Raw genomic sequence first — 19,123 nt, forward strand, 5'->3', positions numbered from 1 at the left:
TTTTATGGTATAACAATTTGTTCTGAGAAAATGATTTGTGGTAGACTACTGCATTTGTTGAAGGTTAATGCCTTAAGATCTCAATTCCTTGTAGCCTTTAACTCTCTCCATGAAGTTGGCTGGCTTTCAGTGATGTACTTATTGCATAGTTGTGATCATGATTAGTTTTCATTGGCCGTTAAAATGCTTAGCCCTGGACATATGATTTGAAGTAGGTCTCTCAGCAAATCATGACATCATCAAGGTGTGTATCAGGTTCATCCGCACGGGAACTATGGGGCCCAATCAGCCTTATTCTCTAGCGCATCTCTTCATTAATGTAGTGAATCATAACAAAGCACTTAGATTAGTCAAAAGGTTGTTCTGTTTTCAAAGTATCTGTGTTGAGATGGGCCCAGTACTTTTTTTTTTTCATTGTCTTAATTAAATGCAGTTTTTATATCTGGCCAAAGGGGGGCGCCTTGCATTTTCTAAAAGCAGATGTTTTCCAGCTGACGGGCCGTAATCGGGATCTAGAGCTCTGCTTCTTCTATGGCCGTCATTACGCCCCTGTCTGTTACTAATGATATTAACCAACTTTGTTGTACCACCTGGCTTTAAAGTTCAGTACTGCTTGGCGCCCTCTGGTGTCGTAGATTGGAATTGTACACTATGTGACAGGAAGGAACTCCAAGAGAGAGCGCAGTTGGGCAAGGCCCTGGGTCTGAGACGGCAGGTTCATCCCGTGCCTATTGTTAATTTACATGTTGCACTAATAGAGAGCTGAAAGGTGACAGTATGACTGTGTTCAGGTAATTATTTTTTCATACAGAAAGATATTTTATATGAAGCGCTGCTGTCGTATTTTTTGTTATGCAGATCTATTTTGTTTTGTCTCGTCAGATTGTGAATAAATTTCATTTCTTGAGATTAATGATTTGATGTTGATGTCATTTATGTGGACTAATGTTTCTTTGTGTCTGGAGAAAACAAAACTTGGCCACTCTGTATGTTTTCAGTATGGCAACATTATTTGATCTAGTTTTAGAGATCTCAGAAAACTACTGGAACATGGTGACACTCCACTTTGTCAGGCCTGTTCTGTAGGCTATCTTGAGCCTGTTCTGTATTGTTCTCATATGTCCATGATCATCCAATCACAACACATGGAACTGGTTATGTGGTTGCCCAGCAACATTGCTCAAAAAAATCGCTCAAAAACCACCTTCACCCCAACATAACCACCTTCACCCCAACATAACCACCCTTCCTGCACCCTGGCATAACCACCTTCACCCTAACATAACCACCCTTCCTTCACCCCAACATAACCACCCTTCCTTCACCCTTTGCTACATTTTCTGTTTCACCTGTTGACTAGAATGTTCAGCATAACAGAACTGGCAGAATTAGACTAAGTAATGTGTGGAAATGAAGGAGAATTCACTGTTCAGAATGTGGAGATAAGAATTTATTAAAAATGTTTAGGTGAGCATGGCATTCACATTACAAGTAAATTGAAGGATGATATAGCCTATCCATGTATAACCAAGAAAAGAAACTTTGATCAATCACATAAAGATGAATTAAGATAGGGTAATATGTTTAAAAGTTGAATGATCAGTGTTTTGGCATATTGGGAGATATTAAATGTAGCCTAGGATGTGTTCAGTATTTGGGCAACATGGGAATGTAAAACACAGATCATCATGGATATCATGGTAGGCGACGGCCTTGTGGACTTTTTAAAACTTTGATGTGTTTCCACATTCTATTTGCACTTTGATTATATTTAAGCACAGCCTCATGGCCTATGTTTTATAAACAGTTTCCTGAAGGTGAAATCAGTCAAATAAATAAAATTGTTTACAAAAATAAATATTTTTCTTACACCATACTTTTAGATTTAAATCAAAATATAGGAAAGATTCACATTCAATTAAGGTTCATGAAAGACGTGTCACAACAGTCACAAGAACAGCAACGGCTAGTGCAAAATCATCTGCTAAATTAAGAGACCGCCGACATGGCTGCATTTACTACACCTGCTTCTCTCTACCCTCTCAACATTCTGAGTTCGTCATCTAGTCGTATTCCGTCACACAGAATGCTTGAGGGTTACATGTAGGACTGTAACAGTCCTGGGGCAGCAATTTGGAGACCTGCGCGCACTTCCTGGCGCGCGATTCCCCATACCTGATCGGTCCATGGTTCTGTCCGTTCATGGGTGCATCCTGCCCCTAACCTGTAGTGGTAACATCTAAAGATCCTCCAAGGGTCAATATATCTATGCTGGCTATCGCAAGTACAGTCTCGTGACTGTCTCGCCGAGTACGGCGACGTTCAGTGCGGCTCTCCTTTGTTCATCGAGGTGGTGTTGTTTCCGTTAATCCTTGTGGTATGACATAGACGCCGGTTCTGAAGTCTGTTTCAGGCTCTGGCTGTGGCAACTGCCGCTCCTACGTGTTCTCGATGGAAGGCGTGTCATGTACGGTGACCACTGTGGAGCCGCTGGCCGTGCTCTGCTGGTCCAAGCTGTTGTGGTCAACACTGGTCAAGTCTACCCGTGGGAGACGGAAGCCATTCTCTGACGGCACAGATGATTGGACGAAACTCCCAGACACCGAGCTGGGTCCTAGGTGACTCATGTTCAGGTTCGTTTGGGTTGAGGAGGGCGACTTTTTACGAGCTTTGGAGCCTCCAACACCAGCCATCATCCTTGACGTATGTGTTCTCCTGGGGAATGGAAACAATAAATCAAAGTTAAAATCTATTTTTTATATATATACTGTATATATACCTCAAAAGGTGTGGTGTTATGCTGAAAAAACATAATTAGTTAAGCTATTGATATGGTGTTATGTGAAAAGTAGCTCCTTCTTATACATTCATCACTAAACATGATGTTAGCCTGATAATTTTGTGTCTTATTATGAAGGTGCAGGGGCGCAGGAGGCACGGGGGACGTGGGGGATGTGTCCCACGTAGTGCTGAAGAGACAGCCGTCGCCCCCCTCACTTTTGATAAGGAAAAAAAGCCTTATATACGCTAAATAAATAATAACCTATAGGGTTTGTGCTAACTATGTAAAACTCCCCATTAACAGCATCACATCACTAACCACAGCTATCTACAGTACTGTAAGACTGCACAATCTCATATTCACTCTGAAGCCAGTTTGTCTACTAACAACCATCATTATAGATGCTTTTCGTTTGGAGCGGCATACTGGTAGGCCATCAAAAGCATAACATTTTCGGTTTGGTTTGGGATCTAATTTACTTTTGGACTGTTTGATTATATTGCTAAATGTTGGGACTGATGGGCACTGAACTCTGGGAGATAGTTGATGCTTCACTGTTATGTTTCATGCAGTTGAAAAAGTGTCGGGATTTCCACCGCTGTTTATTGCGAGACAAGGTAGCCATTCATTGAATAGGGGTTGTGCTGTAATAGAAACCTTTTTGCGTAGCCAAGTAGCCTAAATTGAGTTATTGTTTAATTATGCATGATTTAGTAGGCTACTTTTTATTAAATTCATAGGCTGGAATGCCTTGAGTCACGCAACAATTAAATGTAGTAGGCTTCAGCCTCTGGCAATTAGCTCGAAAGGGGCGGCAAGACAATGAGCTTGAGTACGTGTGTTGGAGACCCATGGTAGGAAAACGACTTTATTAATCCAACCAACAATATAATAAAATATTAAGAAGAGGTGTTATTTCATTGACTTAAATCGAAGCAATGTCTTCTAGTGCTGGTGGACTGATGGCAATACTGGTATGGTATAGGCAAATATGGGAACCTGCCTTTAATTGTCCGGCCGGCTCGAATTACGTGGGAGCCAGAGGGAGCCGAGCTCCCATAGAGTGACGACTGGCTCCCATGAAAGCAACAAAGTCAAAAACCTGAGGTGGTCTCTCATATCTGAAGGTGTCTGGCATTGTAATTTAATCTTAAACAACCGCTCATTATCCATCCCTGTGCGATCTCTTACCATTAAAGACGTTAAATTAAAATATAGGCTACTACGGGACGTAGACCTACACTACGCTCTTGAACGCAGCATGACACTTCACCACCACACCACTAGACTATATGAGCAAACCGTATCGATTTGACAGCACTCGCAAATCTGAAGAAGTCACCCTGCTTTGATGTGAGTGTTTTGTCTATTTGCATAGGCGTTCATTGGGCTAGCCTACGTGGTTTGATACGTGCTGAAAAGTCCTGTTTGCTGTTGAACTTGCGCTTTACCTATTCTATGTTGATTGACAAAGCCATACATTATGGCCCATAATGCAGCCTACAATGATTGTGTTGTCTGATGATCTAGCTATCCTCTGCCATTCAGAGCTCCGGAAAGTTCCCAGCTATTTTGAAACACCTCTTAGCAATCTCTGATGTCGGAATATTCAATGGCTACCCGACAATATCTCAGTGCAAACTCCAAAATTGTTCGTCTATTCATTTTCCACTGTTCAACACATTAGCCTACTAGAACATAGTTTGGCTGGCTTTATTCATTTCTGCCAGTTAGTGCTTTTTCCCCTGTGTATAAGTTACACTACATGCATTATTGTGTTTGACACTGAGGATAGCCTATCTGAGACGGTGGTCTGGTTTAAATGAGTTACGTTGTGAAATTGAGCATGGCACAGACTAAATCGTTTAGTCTATTTCTTTGTATTGTGAAATTGAATTGAAATATGGACTATAATAATAATATGTTGAAATTAATTAAAAGTAATGAAAAATCTATGTCTGTTGTATGCTTGTGTCAAGGTAAATCCTAGGCCTACCGTGCGCATATACTGTACTGCGCAAAAGCGCCACTTGCGCCTAGGCTATTTCATTGTATCGCCTTGTTAGGCTACGCGCGGGGTGTGTCAACTTTTTATGAGATAGAGAGACCCCCTTAAAGACAAAAAGATAATTCGAGCCCTGTGTCCGGCTATAAATAGAATCAATCCCGGGCATAATTTGAGGATTTATGGTAGCCTATCTCCTGCTCAACATGACATTAGCTGTTATGTTTATTGATAACAAACTCAACTAGCCTACTGATCAACTCGTTTTCACTAGCCTAACTATAAAATACAAGTATATAGGCCTACCCAAAGTTTTTGTTCTACGACATTTATTTCAAACATAATTTCAAGACACAAATTGGATGCTTCAGTTACCTTGGTGCATAAATCCCAGAGAGTAGGCGACCACACCCCAGAGTGATGGGCCTTTCTTACGCGTTCAGTGTGGGGTATAAACAAGCTGAGAATTTAGCGGTGTCGCGTCTGGCTGTCACAGACATGGGGAGCTCTTTGAAGCTTGCGATAATGTGGTACAGTTACTACAGTAACAGTATTTTATTTTACTTCTTATGTAATATTTTTTTTCAACTTTATAAATGCTTTGTTTAAATGCTGTTGGAACAAATAGTTGATTATAAAGGCAACTTTCTGTTGCAATTTTCTGTGTGTTCTAGACTGGTAACTTGTTAAGCCAACATGTTCTAACATTGCATAAATATTAACTGCAGACACATAGTGGAGAGTTGATTTGGTTTATACCAGACAATTTAGGTACTGTAGGCCTAACTAGGCTATTTGATCATGTAGTCTATGTTTGGATCATAGGCATGATGATTCATTCATGGCTTCATAAAATATCAACATCATGTTGCTTTTAGAGTATTCTACCATTGGCCCAAGTAGTGTAAAATAAATCTAAAAAAATGAGTAGAATTGCACATAGCACATAGCAAGAAGCTGGTCTGAGGGCAGATCTGGCATTGTGCTCATCTCACAGTTTTGACAATTTTAATCAAACAATATTTTGAAAACAATCAATGGTATTATCTTAATATTCTGGCAAGTTTAAAATATGATGGTCGAAAGTGGGCCAGAGGTGGCGATCCAATATCTGGAAATCTGATCTCACTATGGGTTTGTGTTCACAATTTGGTCCCCCTCACTTTCAAAATATCTCCTGCGCCCCTGTGAAGGTGTATTTTAAATAGTCTGCTTACTCTCTATTGGGTTCATTCAAAATTCAATCTTTGAAGTGGTCACCCCCAAGGCAAGTTGCACATACTTGCAAGTTGTTACTTAGCCTACTGTAAACTAGTGCTGCTACATGTCTTCTCCACACAGGTATTCCATTACCTCATGCCTGAGAGATGACAAATGATGATTGAATGCGCCTAACCTTTCTCTCTCTTGCCAGGTAATTGAAGAGAAGTGACACAAATTCAAAAGACCTTTGTGTGAAGTTACTTATCCATCGAATCAGTGAGCGAAAACGAGGCTATTTTGTGGGAGTTCACCCGCATGTGTTATTTTGTTAACTACTAGCCTTCACCAAGCCAGTGTAATCCTGTGCTATTTTGGTTTCACAGGAATGCGGCCTCACCTGTTGTATGTCTTGAGAATGATGAGTAAGATTGTGAGAATGATGATGATCCCGATGACAATGAGGGCTATCATGGCACCAGAACCTGTAGGAACAAACCCACACACCACACAATGCATCAAGTCATCTGGCTACTGTATGTGATTCCTTTTCTCTAATGACACGACTCCATGTCTTTATTTCAACACTTCACACAGCTACCATAACAAAGATGTGCACATGGTCAAAGCAACATGATTAGGAATCCCCCATCTCAACAGGGATGCCACTGACCTTCATCTGAACATTAGAGCTATGAATTTGCAGTCAGTGTCACTGTCAGAGGTGGAGCATTTCAGGTATTGTGTGGAACTACAAATATGTGCTTTATAACTCCAAAACCCTCCCACTGCGCAAAGAGACGTCCAAACGATATATTTTCTATGTTGTTTTGCAAGTCCAATTTTGCCCCCCTGAAGGTGCAGACTTTTCTGCACCTGTTTAAGATGTCCACATGACGTCCAAAACAGTTACCTAGTCTGACGTTCAAATGTTCAAATGAACTGCATATTGACGTCCAAGTGGGGTCATGGTTAGATGTCCAAATAGCGGACTTTGTTTGCACGTCATGTAGACGTCTAATGTTTAATGGGCTGTGTTTGTCAGAATTGAAAAGCTAAAACCGCAAATGTACTCTGATTTAAAAATTAATAAAAAGCAAGTCTTACTTTGGGTGAGTATTTGCTCCTTGGACTTGGTGGTGGACGTGGTGTTCTGGAAAGCTGTGGTGAAGTTGGTCACGGGCTGGGCAGTTGAAGTTTGCATCTTCAGTAATATCCTAGAAGGAAAACCATTGCGGACAGTGTTTGGATTACAATATATTATTATCACACTCTCCCAACCTGTGTGGTTTTATGCTGAGTGACAGGTGTGGAGAGGGAAGCCTGATGCGTGTCACTGTGTGATGCAACATCCTGTCTCAAGGTGCCTCTAGTGTTCATCCTGCACTTGTAGAACCAGGAGCCTCATTTATAAAAAATGTTGCGTAGAAACCATCCTTCATTTGATCTTAGTATCAATTTCTGAAATGATCGTAAGTGTGATTCAGAGAAAACGAACGTATACGCACACAAAAACATGCTTACACCACTCTTCCAGATGTGCCCATTATATATCACAAATGAACTTCAACTTGTGCGCAGCCGGATGGTTTTAGGTCTCCGCCTTGTAAACACCCCCTCATCAATATCATATATGCTAATGAAATCAATGGCCTAACTAAGCTGTATCTAAAAATATATATCAGAAAAAAACGTTTAGGCCTAGCCTATGTTTATGCGTCAATTCCAATAGCCTAACTAATTATGCTCTCTGGAAAGAGATCTTATGCATCCATGTCCATTGTCCAATGCTTGTTTTCATTCCTTCTGCTTGCACTAATGTGAATCAAAATGTAGTAAGTTTACTTTGGTAGTAGGACATATTATGCTACCTTATGAAGGAAAGACCTCTACAGCATAATCCCGTATGTTATGGTAGCCTACAGTAGACCTACGTTTCCAATATGAACCAGGGTCATATAATGCTGATGTAGCCTATAAAACAGCGCGCTAAAATATAAGAGTGATATGTCATATATGACTAACGTTTTGGTAACACTTTACTTGACAGTATCGACACATGAGCACATGACACTGTCATGACACATGAACCCTAACCCTAACTCTAATCCTAACCCTAATCCTACCCTAACATATTATGACAAAAAACGAATGTTACTTAATAACAGAAGCGTTATGTCATAAACGTTTATGACTTGTTTATGACACGTTCATAGGTCAGTGGGAACATGGACAGTGGCAGGAAAATTGAAAGATGAGTGATTTCAGATGAGCAATATGTTTGACTAAAATAAGGTTCATATAACCTGAATTGAATGAAGTAATGAAAGCTCTGTATTTGGCATCAACTATATAAACCTTTAGTCAGAGAAACATGGTTGTTGTAACAAAAAATGTTTTTATACATTAAAATTCCATTTAACTTGACGACCTATTTTAGCTAAAACCATACTGGTAAAATGGGCCACGCATTTTTAGTAATTTTATACTAATATTTTTAAGATTTTTTACAACAACATGGCCATTTTTTTAAGAAGATAGACTTGATTGAAAGCTAAGAGTTAAAAGATACAAATACACATGCTATAAATACATATCATGGGCTAGCATAGCATAGCATAGGCTAGTCACACACACTCTCGTCAAAGTAAGTTGAGTGTAAGCTATTAACCGACCCATTTTACCTAACATGCGGCCCATTTTACCTGATCGTGATCTGTTTTGGCCAGAAGGAGGCATCTGACATTTAAACACTTCTAAAAAATATGTGCCATAGAAGTATAGCCAACAAGAACATTTAGTGAAACAAAACTGTTTTGAAGTTTTACATTTATGTTTATTAATATTTGTAGGCTATGGTTCTTTCTAAATTTTTGTTGTTCACATTATTTTTGTTGTTCACACAATTTTTGTTGTTTTTTGAGTTCACCCTATAGTAGGCCTATAGAAGTAGTTTGTTTGTGTTGTTCGTTGTGTGTGTGTGTGTGAGTGTGTGTTCTGTGCAGTAGTAGTTTGTTTGCTGGTCATTCTTCATTCATTCTGCATGTCGGGATTCAAATAAAATCTTTGCGATTGTTGAATGTCCTGTGGCTTAAACATTGTCCTTTATTGTTTGCTTTAGGCCTACCTTTATATTTTAGCCTACATTACCCAACTCCCCTATTGGCATCTGATCTTGGGCACTGCCAGCAGTCATAAAGCAAACAGGTGCACGCTCTGCAACTCCTTGTGCAACTCGGCCGCAACTCTAAATATAAAGATGCGAGGCCGTGCTTTCGGAGGATAACCTCCGTCCCTTGTGGTGTATAGATTATATAAAATACCTATAGCCTATCTATACCTATAAAAACCTTCTGATATTGATCATGCATATGGCAAAGAAAGACATGAGATCGTTGGTCTTGAAATTCATCGCTCTTGGACCTCAGATGACTTGCAGTACCCCGGCATTACCACAAGGAAATGGTCGTACATCAGGTTGGAACCTGGGGCCTCATTTATAAAAGGGTTGCGTAGAAACCATCCTTCATTTGATCTTAGATCATTTCTGAAATTATCGTACGTGTGATTCAGAGAAAACGAACGTACGCGCAAAAAAACGTGCGTACCCCACCCTTCCAGATGTGCCCATTATAAATCACAAATGAACGTCAACTTGTGCGCAGCCGGATGGTTTTAGGTCTCCGCCTTGTAAACACCCCCTCATCAATATCATTAGCATATGTTTTAATGAAATCAATGGCCTAAAAGCTGTAGCTTATGTAAAATTAGATATTGAAAACATTGTATAGGCCTAGCCTATGCCATCTGATGTTAAGTAGCCTATATGCGTCAGTTCGAATAGCTTAACTAATTATGTTTTTTCCAGCAAAGCTTTCTGGAAAGAGATCGTATGCATCCATGTCAATTGTCCTCTGCTCGCTTTCATTCCTTTTGCTTGCAGCAATGTGAATAATCAACATTTCGTATGTTTAGGCCTACTTTGTACAAAAAAAAAATGGGTAGGCCTCTGCACCTCTTTACGCAACTCCGACACAACACTAAATATGAAGATGCCCTGCTTTCAGAGGATAACTTCCGTCCCTTGGTTGTGTAGGCTATATTTTATATAAAATATCTATAGCCTACATTGTATAGCTTACAGTCAAATTACCTTTCTGTTACGGAGCTGGGAATAGGCCTATGAGCGCAAATTAGGATGTAGTGGAGGCTAAACGCGAGTAAACGCAGTTTATCCACCTCTGCAATTTCAGAAATAGAGTTTAGGCCTACCCACCTCTTATTAGAGTTTATCTACCTCTCAAAAAAGTTTATTCACTTTTAACATTCAAAACTGTATGATCAAATACTATCCTATATTCCCAATACTGCACAATAACCTCCAACATTATCAAACTGTTCGAATGCCTTTTTGAATGCCTTCCTCTCCTAAACGAGGGCAATTGGACATTTGAGGGTCAATATTAGATTGGAGAGATCACTAAATATACTAGATCACCTGTAAGAATGTTTCAATTATTCTATCGTAGGTCTTGGTGTTTTTTTTTTTTAGATATTGTGAAATAAGTAAGCTATCCCTGCTGAAAAAAACAGCCTGACCAGCTAAAGGTGGTTTGCTGGTTGACCAGCTTGTTAACCAGCTTGTTTGACCACCCTATGATGGTTGACCAGCTAGACTAGCAAATCTCTTGCGAAAACATACATTCAGCTGGTTTTGCTTGTCGTACCACCTCAAGCTGGTCATTTTAGCTGGTGTTGCTGGTCTACACTGCTGGTTTAACTGGCCGTGCCAGCTTATGTTGGTCAAACCAACATGACCATCTTACACCAACAATGTCAAGCTTGGCAGGCTGGTCACCAGCATGACCATCTTGCACCAGCTGTATCCCACACGACAGGCTGGTCAAACCAGCATGACCAGCTTCCTCAGATGGTCACGCCAGCATATCCAGCTGGTGGTCCAACTAGCTACACCAGCAAAGACCAGCAAGAGCTGTAAGAAAACCATCAAAGACCAGCCAAAACCAGCTAAAACCAGCTACCAGCATAAGCTGGTTTCTAGCTGTTTTTTTCAGCAGGGATACGTCTTTTCACTTTCTTAAGTGGGCTATAGTTCTCATTAGCAGTTTTATGCCAAACCATGAAACATTAAGCTGCGTCCAAAAACGTCTTTAAAAATCTTCTGATATTGATCATGCATATGGCAAAGAAAGACATGAGATCGTTGGTCTTGGAATTTTGAAAATGCATCGCACTTGGACCTCAGATTACTTGCAGTACCCAGGCATTACCACAAGGAAATGGTCGTACGTCAAGTTTGAAACTGACGTGGAGATAAGCACTTTTTCACGTCAAAGACGTTTTTTATAAATCTGAGGTTGGCATGGATTTGAGCGTACGCACGGTCTAAGATCAAATCTGTGCGTAAGAACGCGTTATAAATGAGGCCCCTGACATGGAGGTAAGCACTTTTCCACATCAAAGACGTTTTTATAAATCTGAGCATTTCACTTGAGCACATGGAAGTTTCACGTGAGCACATGAAACTAAACTTTAGATTTTTTTTTGCTCATGTCCCCTTAGGGGCTCCGTAGATTTGAGGGTACACACGGTCTAAGATCAAATTTGTACGTAAGGAAGTTTTATATCTGTTTTATATCTTATATCTGGCCCAGTTATCTCAGTGGTCCCAACCCAAAGACCATCGATCCAGTGCTCCCAACCCAAAGACCATCAGTGCTCCCAACCCAGATGTCATTGGCACTGTGTACAGTACAGTAACTGAGTCAGTTCCTCCATCAAATCTAAATGGTTACTAGGTCTCTTCATAGTTTTAAACAATATATATATAAACTTTGCAGAGACTTATTTAAACGATGAAAACATGAATTTGGAATAGCATTGCTGCTTTGTGTAGTCTTTGTTTGTCTGTAACCCAAAGACCTGTGATCGGCTTGATGAAATCCCCAGACATCTGAACAACATCCCCGAAGTCCTGCAGCATTTCTAGGCAGACGGATGCTTTTCAAGCACGTCTTACTTCAGAGCCAGTTAGGGACGTATGTCCAGCTGCTCTGTTATCCAGCACTGTCCACTATAGCAGTGTTTCTGTCTCTCTCTCTCTCTCTCTCTCTCTCTCTCTCTCTCTCTCTCTCCAGTACTGTCCAGTATAGCAGTGTCTCTCTCTCTCTCTCTCTCTCTCTCTCGCTCTTTCTCTCTCTCTCTCTCTCTCTCTCTCTCCAGTACTGTCCAGTATATCAGTGTTTCTGTTCATGTAGAACACAGTACTGAGCTTCATGCTTCAATATTTCATGTTTTCACTGCGGACGTCATGCATGTGATATCTAGGCGTGCTGCTGACGCAGGCCGTGAGCTCTGCCTCATGAAGGGCAGTCACGCCAGCGCGCCATTCACATGGGCGTTAGGGAACTTCCCTATTTATTATGACACCACTCTCCTTCTGTTGACCTTGTAACAATCAGCCCTTTACGTCCTTTTTAAACAGCTGTGTTACTATAAACGCACAAGGGGTTCTTGGGAATGAAAAGTAGTAATCGACAATAACAAACCGCTTCAATACTGTCACAAATACTTTTTGGCCTTATTACACCAACACATATGCATAAGAGCCGGTATACTGCCGTTAATAAAGCACACAGCAACCAACAAATATTCAGACGGCTGAACAAAAGAAAAGCGCGCAAACAGTTGAATTGAATGGCGCTTAACGCGGTATATTATTATTACACCAATTATCCCGTGCAACCACACAATACTTGAATCACCCCTTGTCTCAGTCCCCAAAATTAAACTAAAAGTCCAAACTAAACTGAAAACTTCAAGGTCTTTCCCAGGATCGCGCTATAGTCTTTATATTCCAACCAGGAAACAGGTAGGCGAGAATAATCCTCTGTCGGGCCTTAGCGAAAAATAAATAATCCACAACAAAAGGCAAAAGGTCAAGCGCTGATTTTTAGTGATATACCACGCCAAAAATACCCAAACGAGATAGATCTCACCAGATCCGTTGAGCGTCGGGCAACGTTAACGCCGGGTTGAAGTTTGGGGTCGGGCAAATCCTCTTGCTGGAGACGCCATTATGAGTGAGGTACAGTCTATGCAGTTGCACAATGTTTTCTCCTCTCCTCCTTAAAGCAGTCTCTTAAGGCGTGTTTTTTTTTTGAGCTCTCAAACCCAAGGGAACTAGCTTTTTTTTTCTATGTGGCTGCAGCAAACAATACTGGCATGCGCATTCAAACACCCTGCCTTTGCTGAATCTCTCCACCACGACCCCAAACACCTGGACGCACCCCTAAGTAAGCTTGTATGTGGTCATAGCAATCATGGCGACGAGGCCTTAAAAGAGACACCCACATTCTTACCAAAACCACAGTGGACAATACATATATTACACAGATATACATATGAATATCATTTCCTCATACATAAACATTATAGGAAATCAAGATAATGTTCGTGCAATAATAAAATGTAAAGGAACACTTAAATTAATGTGACGGTGTCACAGATCCCCAGCCGGAGGCATTGGGGCCAGAACCCAAGTAGGGTTTTCAGGTTGACCACATTAACAGTGTCCATTTTTTGTCCTGGTCATTCCACTGTATCACGTAATTGATGGGGCCTAGTTTTCTCACCACAGTAGCTGGACCTGACCAGCAGGCAAAGCTTCGGCGAGAAGTTTTCTGATGCTTTAGGAGTGGGTGAGCACGGACCCAGACCAGGTCTCCCGGCAGGAGTTGTGCCCCCCCTCTCCTGTGGGTATTGTAATACCTGGCTTGTCTGGACTGACGCGCCTCCAACTCTCTTCTTGATTTGCTCATTCATTTGTTTTGTCTCTCCAGGAGTGTGTATGGTGACTGTTGTGGGCGTGGGAGGTGAACTGATGAGTCTCTCCAGTGGACCCTTCAGGGTTCTTCCGCGCCAGCTCTGCAGGTGTGTTGACCTGTGGTTTCATGATGGGCAGCATTGATGGCTAAACGAACTCCCCTGATCCACTGGTCCCAGTTCTTATGTTGGTCCCCACATATGACGCCAATCATTGTCTTGATGGACGGTTGGACCGCCCGTGAGGTTGGCAGGGGTGATAACTGGTGGTGAATTTCTCGTCCTCCCCAGGTCTTGCAGAGGTTAGCTATTTCATGGCCAGTGAACTGCGCCCCCGGTCGAGACCAACTCCGTGGGACACCAAAGCGGGTGAAGATTTCATCCTTTAAGACGGACCAATGTCACGGTGTGCCTTGCCATCTTTAAAGGAACATCCTAGACCCATTTTGTGAAGTAATCCACCAGGACGAGAAGGAAGGTGTTGCCTTTTTGCTGGGGAAAGGGCCCCATGAGGTCCATCCCCAGCTTTTCCCAAGGGTCCTCCACTAGAGTAGGCTGCATGAGGCCAGCCGCTTCTGATTTTCAGCCTTGTAGACTTGGCAAATGGTACAGACCTTGACGATGATTCCACACGCTCTCTTCTTGAATGGATGGCCACCAGGCTACCTCAAGGATCCTCAGGAGTGTTTTTCAGCCTGCCCAGATGCCCACTCAGAGGATGATCATGGAAGTAGGGCCAGAAAGACAGACACAAGAGACTTTGGGACGACCAGCTGATATTTTTCCCCCTTCCTTCACAGGCGACATCACGACATACAGGAGGCCTTGCAACTTTGTGAAGCCTATCCTGTCCAGCCTACTAAGGGTGTCTGCCTCTTTGGCTAGGTCTGTGACCTCTGAATCCTCTTCTTGTGCCTTCCCTATTTCAGTCAGGGGAAGAGGGCAGATCGGAGGAATCTGAGGCATTCGGCCAACACACAGACTGCAGCTGAAGAGGGAGGTGTAACTTCGGGGACAGGGCATCAGGCACGCGATGTTATGGGAGGCCTTTCCTGTACTGGACTTTGAATTTAAACTGTTGGAGTCGCTTGGGATCCATGAGTCCAGGCGAGAGGAGGTTTTCAGGACAATTGAAGGCCCAGGTCAAGGCAGCATGGTCTGTGTGTATAGTGAACTCCGCCCCCTCCAAGGTAGTGCCTCCACTTCTCCAACAGCCCAGACGACTGCAAGACACTCCTTTTCAGAGGTGGAGTAATTGCACTCTGCACCACGCAACCCCCTGGATGCGTGGGCGATCACCATCTCCCCTTCAGCTGTTCTCTGCACCAGCACAGCCCCCCAAACCCACATCACTGGCATCCGTGTGGACTTCAAATGGCAGGGGAGGTGTCAGGCTGCATGAGGATAGGTGCCCCGCCAGTGCCCTCTTCAGCTGATCAAAACTGTGCTGACATTCCTCTGACCAGACCCACTCTACATCCTTCCTCTTCAGCCGATTCAAAGGGAGCAGCCAGGTCTGAGAAATGGTCAATAAATTTGTGGTACCACCCCACAAGGCCTAAGAAACGCTTGAGGGTCTTTATGTTAGTGGGGTGTGGATACATGGTCACTGCCAGAGTCTTTTCTGGATCCACCTGCACGCCCTTGTCAAACTTCATTGGCCCAAGAACTTCAGCTCCTGCCGGAAAAGGCACACTTCTTAAGATTAGGGTGTCAGGCCAGCCTTATGGAGCTTCTCTAGGACGGGGCGCAGATCCCGGAGATGTTGTTCAGGCGTTGGCTGAAAAGACTATGACATCAAATCCAATGTACACACAGCAGATCTTCCCTCTAAGCTCCCCCAGGACCTTCTCCATTAGCCGCTGAAACGATGGCTCCGGCATTCATGAGCCCAAATGGCATACACCTGAACTGGTAGAGGCCCATGGGGGTTATCACGGCCTGTCTTGGCCTTACTGTCTTTGGGACATGGCGACCTGCCAATAGCGGATTTCAGGTCAAGGGTGCTGAAGACTGCTGCACCGTGCATAGACTCAATAGTTCGTGGATCAGAGGCATGGGGTAGGCGTCTGGGTGGTTTTGGCATTGAGGCGTAGAAAATCCACACAAAATCGAATGGAGCCATCTGGCTTCTTCACTAAGACCACGGAGCACCCCAGGCAGACTGTGATGGCTCAATAATGCCATCCTGAGCATCTGCTCCACATGGTCAGCGATGATCTGCAGCTTGAAGGGCGACACCCTGTATGCCCTGCAGCGGACAGGCACCTCGTCAGTGGTGAAGATCCGTGTTCCTCAACTCTGGTCTTGCCTAGTGTCCCAGAGCATACCATGGGCCAGGCCTGGAACAGGTTCCTGACCTCTGGAGGGTGGTCTGGAAAACAGGAGGGCACTCCCAATGATGGAAATGGACCCAATGAGCCTGGGCAGGGAACAGCTACATATAGGCTGGCATTGGAGCGATCTTCAGGCTCCTGCCTCAATGTTCCTCTAGCGGGTGAGACAGAAAAGGATGGAAAGTATAGCCCTGGGTCCCTTCACTCCATAGGTCTGGTCTCCCATATTGATGATGGTGGAGGTTTTGCTAAGAAAGTCCAAGCCTAGGATGATCCCGGGAAAGCCAGGTGGTTGTCAGCCATGATAAATGTCTCCAGAGCCCATATCACCTCATGCCAGGTGTGCAAAAGCTGTGTCTTTCCCACAGCCCCATAAGTCTTTCCATTGGTAGGGGCAAAAGCTCTGGTTATCTTTCTGCTTCAGTAAGCTCCCCCGTGCAGGGCCACCATCTGTAACAATCAGCCCCTTTTATCCTTTTTAAACAGCTGTGTTACCTATAAACGACAAGGGGTCTTGGGAATGAAAGTAGTAATCGACAATAACAAACCCGGCTTCAATACTGTCACAAATACTTTTGGCCTTATTACACCAACACATATGCACAAGAGCCGGTATACTGCCGTTAATAAAGCACACAGCAACCAACAAATATTCAGGCGGGCGCTGAACAAAAGAAAAAACGCACCAAACAGTTGAATTGAATGACGGCTTAACGCGGTATATTATTATTACACCAATTATCCCGTGCAACCACACAATACTTGAATCTCTCCCCTTGTCTCAGTCCCCAAAATTAAACTAAAAGTCCAAACTAAACGAAAACTTCAAGTCTTTCCCAGGATCGCTTATAGTCTTTATATTCCAACCAGGAAACAGGTAGGTCATGAATAATCCTCTGTCGGACGAGCGAAAATAAATAATCCACAACAAAAAAGGCAAAAGGTCAAGCGCTGATTTTAGTGATATACCACGCCAAAAAATACCCAAACGAGATAGATCTCACCAGATCCGTTGAACGTCGGGCAACGTTAACACGCGAAGTTGAAGTTTGGGGTCCGGCACGTCCTCTTGCTGGGAGACGCGTATGATGAGGTACAGTCTATGCAGTTGCACAATGTTTTCTCCCTCTCCCCCCTTAAAGCAGTCTCTTAAGACGTGTTTTTTTTTTTGAGCTCTCAAACCCAAGGGAACTAGCTTTTTTTCTATGTGGCTGCAGCAAACAATACTGGCGCCACGCATTCAAACACCCTGCCTTTGCTGAATCTCTCCACCGACCGCCCAAACACCTGACGCACCCCCTAAGTAAAGCTTGTATGCGTGGTCATAGCAATCGCGGGCGGCCGAGGCCTTAAAGAGACACCCCACATTCTTACCAAAACCACAGTGGACAATACATATATTACACAGATATACATATGAATATCATTCCTCATACATAAACATTATAGGAAATCAAGATAATGTTCCGTGCAATAATAAATGTAAAGGAACACTTAAATTAATGTGACGGTGTCACAACCTCACTAAACAATTCATCTATCACCAGATGCATCCACCGCGAGTGACTTTATGAGGCTCGCTCCCTCTCGCTAGATGAAAGGTCTTCTAGAGTCAGATTCCGGAACGCTGGCTTAGTAGAATGGAGCCTTTCATGTGTGTGTGTGTGTGTATGTGTGTGTGTGTGTGTGGCTCCTTGCTTCCCTGTCCCAACCCCCAGGGCCGCCCTTCTGATATGACCTTTTCAACTGGCTACGCCAGTTAGCAGACGCCTGGACTGGCCGAGCGCTTCCTCCCGACGAGCAGGACGCGGGCGTGAGAGCTACCGGACACACGCGGGGGAATGCTACACCGCACAATCAGAACAGGTGTTTCAAAAGAGGACAAAATTTGCATCGACTATAAAAAGCCGAAAACCCTGGAACACGGAAAATGAGTCTCTCTCTCTCTCTCTCTCGTCCTTTCTCTCTTTCTCTCGCTCTTTCTTTCACTCTCTCTCCCTCTCTCTCTCTGTCTCTACCCTCAACCACAATACACACACACACACACACACACAAACACACACACACACACACACACACACACACACACACACACACACACACACACACACACAGGCATTCAATCTCATGAGGGATATTCTTAACCCACTGATTACATTCAAATGGCTTTGCAACTACAAAACATGCAAAACACACAATGTCATAACAGCAATTATATTTTCCATGCTGAGAGCGCTGTTCTGGGCTCCGTTCAGGACGCGCTGCTGGCCGCTCCGCTCCTCTCCTCTCTCAGGGGCAGGGCGTGCGGCACGGGGGGTACCCCTGACTGTTTTCCATAAATCCAAACTGCTGTCCAGAGTGATGATCTCTAGATCGCTGATAGACACTGACCCTGCAGTGCGACAGGCTAGTCTGGGTCTGGCCCTGGTCTTGCTTGAGTCTGGTGCTGGTCTGGTTCTGGTCTGGGTCTGGCCCTGGTCTGGTTCTGGTCTGGCCCTGGTCTGGGTCTGGCCCTTGTCTGGTCTGGTTCTGGTCGGGTGCTGGGTCTAGCCCTGGTGTGGCCCTGGTCTGGTCTCGGTCCAGCTTGAGTCTGGCAGGTGACTGCTGCCTTCGTCTGCCCTCTTAGATTGATGTGTTGTGTGCAAACAACATGACAAGTGTGCATGCTTGACTTGTCTCAAAAATATTGGCACAACTAAAAATCTAAAATGACCTAAAATCGAAACGAGTATTTGAAATGGCCTGTACTTCTGTTCTGAGCTTCAAATCAAGATCACTCTTAGTGTTTTGCGTGGGTTCATCCCATCTCTCCCTGTGGCTACCCGTTTAACAGACGATTTCTCAACCATTCCAGAAAAGCATCGCTACATACTAATCAAAGTACTAGATTTTCACTAGTACTAGATTTTTTAGTTGTACAAATGCCTAGATGGTCCTTCATCACTTACAAATGCA

At 43.5% G+C, this 19,123-nt stretch overlaps 1 protein-coding gene across 4 annotated transcripts in view; it reads right to left on the reverse strand.

The window, feature by feature from the left end:
- Positions 1-1,428: 1,428 nt before the first annotated feature.
- LOC125294398 (non-compact myelin associated protein) overlaps positions 1,429-19,123 on the reverse strand; it is a 20,893-nt gene continuing 3,198 nt past the window's right edge. The window contains exons 1-4 of one of the 4 annotated variants that reach the window (XM_048243107.1): positions 7,922-8,036; positions 7,095-7,204; positions 6,388-6,472; positions 1,429-2,715 (exon numbers count right to left, since the gene is read on the reverse strand). In XM_048243107.1, coding sequence (XP_048099064.1) covers positions 2,439-2,715; positions 6,388-6,472; positions 7,095-7,191 — 459 coding nt within the window. In that variant the 5' untranslated portion in view covers positions 7,192-7,204; positions 7,922-8,036 and the 3' untranslated portion in view covers positions 1,429-2,438. The other 3 variants (XM_048243117.1, XM_048243099.1, XM_048243090.1) reach the window with 3 other exon arrangements.

The sequence above is a fragment of the Alosa alosa genome, chromosome 1, assembly GCF_017589495.1.
Source record: "Alosa alosa isolate M-15738 ecotype Scorff River chromosome 1, AALO_Geno_1.1, whole genome shotgun sequence".
Taxonomy (NCBI): Eukaryota; Metazoa; Chordata; class Actinopteri; order Clupeiformes; family Clupeidae; genus Alosa; species Alosa alosa.